The 3,393-nt window shown below is 51.8% G+C and overlaps 1 protein-coding gene across 1 annotated transcript; it reads left to right on the top strand.

Moving 5' to 3' along the window:
- Window positions 1–718: 718 nt before the first annotated feature.
- Window positions 719–2,140, top strand: LOC104831028 (zinc finger protein 501-like). Its single transcript, XM_010566344.1, has one exon. It carries the CDS (start codon window positions 719–721, stop codon window positions 2,138–2,140), a length of 1,422 nt encoding a protein of 473 aa, XP_010564646.1.
- The last annotated feature ends 1,253 nt before the right edge of the window (window positions 2,141–3,393 follow it).

The raw sequence follows: 3,393 nt of genomic DNA, 5'->3' as shown, positions 1-3,393 counted from the left end.
CACTCCAGCATCTATTTCTGAGGTGTGTTCTCCATATGAGTATAACTAATGAAAAATCAGGAGCCTCTAAATGTTGTTTTCCATGCTTGATTAATAAAACAGTTTATCTTTCCACTCACTTGCCTATTTGTTCTGTAGACAAAATCTAGATACTATTTGCTGCAGAATATGTAGGGCTTTCTTTTTAAGGGAAAGGTCTATGACTGGAAAGAAGAAAGAAAATAGTCTCCTTAGCAGAGGTGGATGTTCCTGTGGTGTTGGCTGCTTCCTTCCTTGATGAAGCATGGGAATGCTGGAAGAAGAGCAGTGATTCATAGGCAACAGGAAGAGAAACAGCTACGGTGGGGGTTGTTGAGGAGAGTAGTGATGATGTTCCTCTAACCTCACTAGACATGGGAACTTTGAGGACAAACAAGTGACAGGTTTTTGTCCTTTAGGGCTGTGACTTTATGACAGAGGACCCTCTTTGCAATCTGTGCCACAGTGGCCGCCCATCCTCAGGTCACACTCCTTTTCTGCGCTCCTCGGTCTCCGTGCCCTCACTCTGCCCAGAGGAGACACCAAGGGGCTGGCTCCTGTGCTATTAGTTAATGGTGGCTGATGTGCAGCAGGTCTCTGCGGTTGCCCTGTTTGGACTTCTCCCTCAGAGAAGTGGGGGCAGAGTGGGGGGAGTTATTAATTGCTAGTTCCTGTGTTCACTCCAGCAGGTGACAGGACCATGGGTGACAGACAGAAGGGCAAGCTTCATCAGGAAAGTCCTGTGAGAGCTGAAGTGCATCTGTTCCCCTCCAGAAAGTTCACGGAAGATACGCTCCAGGGCGCCGATCAAAGACAGGACTGCAAGCAGGAGCTGGAGGCAGAAAGTGAGGTGGAGACATCTTTTGGAAAGAGGCAGGGAATGATAACTCCCTGTGGAATGGAAGTCTGGGAGTGCGAGGACAGTGATAGAGCCCACATCAGCAAGGTTATTCTTGCTGGGGACAAGCCAGACCCACCCATGTGTGGGAACGGTGCCATTTGGATTCAGCAGGTGGGAGAGAAAACCTACGAGTGTCCCGAGTGTGGGAAGAGCTTCAGCCGGAGCTCATACCTGAGCCAGCACCAGAGGATCCACCTGGCAGAGAAACCCTTCAGCTGCTCCGAATGTGGGAAAAGTTTCACCCGTAACTCAGACCTGATCAAACACCAGCGGATCCACACCGGCGAGAAGCCCTACCAGTGCAACGAGTGTGAGAAGACCTTCAGCCAGAGGTCCAATGTGATCAGGCACCAGAGGACCCACACGGGAGAGAGACACTACCAGTGCAACGAATGCGGGAAGAGCTTCAGCCAGAACTCGCATCTCATCGTCCACCAGCGAAGCCACAAGGGTGAGAAACCCTTTAATTGCCCCCGGTGTGAGAAAAGCTTCAGCGACCGCTCCTCCCTGATCATACACCGGAGAGTCCACACCGGAGAGAAGCCCCACAAGTGCCAGGAGTGCGGGAAGCGTTTCCGGGACAGCTCGGCCATCATTCGGCATCAGAGGATCCACACGGGAGAGAAACCGTACGAGTGTACTGAGTGCGGGAAAACCTTCCGGCAGAGCTCCTCGCTGGTGACCCACATGCGAACGCACACAGGCGAGAAGCCCTACAAGTGCCCCGTGTGTGGGAAGGGCTTTAGCCAGAGCTCAGCGCTCACCACTCATCGCCGGATCCACGGGGGGAAGGCCTTGCCCATGTACCACGGTGGCCTCCTGCCCAGCCCCTACCAGTGCACTGAGTGCGGCCGGAGGTGCAGCGACCACTCCACTCTGGCCAAGCACCAGACCATGCACGCCGAGGAACGGCCCTACATCTGCGTGGAGTGCGGGGACAGCTTCCGGCGGAGCTCGGCTCTCAACGTGCACCTGAGGATCCACCGCGGGGAGAGACCCTACAAGTGCGAGGAGTGCGGAAAAATGTTCAGGCACAGCTCAGCCCTCGGTGCCCACCTGAGGATCCATGCAGGAGCCAAGCCCTACCAGTGCGGCGAGTGTGGGAAAAGCTTCCGGAAAAGCTCGACGCTTAAAGTGCATTTGAAAATCCATGCGGCCAAGAAACCTTATAAATGTACTGTGGGTAGGAGAATGCTCACTTCCCGCTCACTCCTGCCATAGGGCTGGAGCGGATGTTCGGAGCAGGAAACAAAAGCAGCGTTTGGGGGTACCTGAAAAAGGTGGGTGATGAGAACCACAGTGGGAAGAGACTGACTGGAGACACAGTAACTCTGGTGTCAGGGCTGGGTGCTTAACCCCAGCAGCACAAAAACCATTAGGAGGTCTGGAAGCAGGGAGTTAGTCCCAAGAGCCAAGTGCTGGTGGTTTAGAAAGAGTGCTGAGAACCTGAGGAACAGGCACCAGCTTCTGGGTAAGTCAGGGACTGTGAATATGCAGTAGAATAACAACTGGGAGAATCAGGCTTGTGAAATAACTTTACAGGTAAAGTGAAGCTCAAAATAAAGAGTTCCAGGTTGGTTATGACTCAAAACTTTGGCCTGTTAGACGCTGTAGTAGTCTTAGGAGCTCTCTTTTTATGACCTTCCCTTATTTTTCATGCAGGTAGTAAGTTTACCCAGTGTTTAACAAGGTGCTTCCAAATCTTTTGAGTCCAAGACTTTGGAGCTGAACTTCAGTCTATTTGTCTTTTCTTCCTCTTTCCCAAATCTTACATGGGGCAATGAATTCCTACCTCCGTACGCAAAGCCTGAGTGACACGGTAGCAGAACTGTCGTGGCTGTTCCCAGAAAACATGGATGCGCACGCATTTCCAGTTGGAATGCTGCCCCTTGCTAGTCTGTGGCGGCTTCTCCCAAATTTGTCCTTGCTGGTTTGAAATACCTTCCAACTTGGGACATCAACAAAACATGGGCAAAAACGTGGCCTTACCTTATTTAACCAAAAAAAAATATTCCCCCGTCCCCCCCGATGTCCTAGTCTGAACCGGTACATGACAGAAGTTCCTACTGGTGGTCCAGAGACTGTTTGCAATTTTGTAGTCCTTTTTATGATAGAGTACTCTTCTTTAGCTCGCTTTTGTTTGTAAAGTATTAAGGTACAAAGTTCAGCGTTAACAGTTAGGAATTACTACATTTGCATTTATTACTATGCGAATTGACTATGTATTACCTGAACCTCCTCTATATTGCCATGTTTTACGACTAGCTATGTGTTTCCTTCCCAAATAAACCCTTTTTTCCTCTGTGTCATCCAGTTTTCTGTCCTTGCGTCTGACGGGAGTGAAGTTGTAGTGAGGGGGGGTCAGCCCCGCGCCGAGTCTGGTGTGGCGGGGAGCCCGGGAAGGGCAGCCTGACCAGGGACGGGAGGACGGAGAGGGACGGAGAGCAGCAGCGGCGGCGGCGGCGGCGGCGGCG

The sequence above is a fragment of the Haliaeetus leucocephalus genome, unplaced genomic scaffold (assembly GCF_000737465.1).
Source record: "Haliaeetus leucocephalus isolate CR32 unplaced genomic scaffold, Haliaeetus_leucocephalus-4.0 Scaffold206, whole genome shotgun sequence".
Taxonomy (NCBI): Eukaryota; Metazoa; Chordata; class Aves; order Accipitriformes; family Accipitridae; genus Haliaeetus; species Haliaeetus leucocephalus.
The sequence above is the reverse complement of the archived record's forward strand: the minus strand, read 5'-3'. Positions and strand labels throughout refer to the sequence as shown.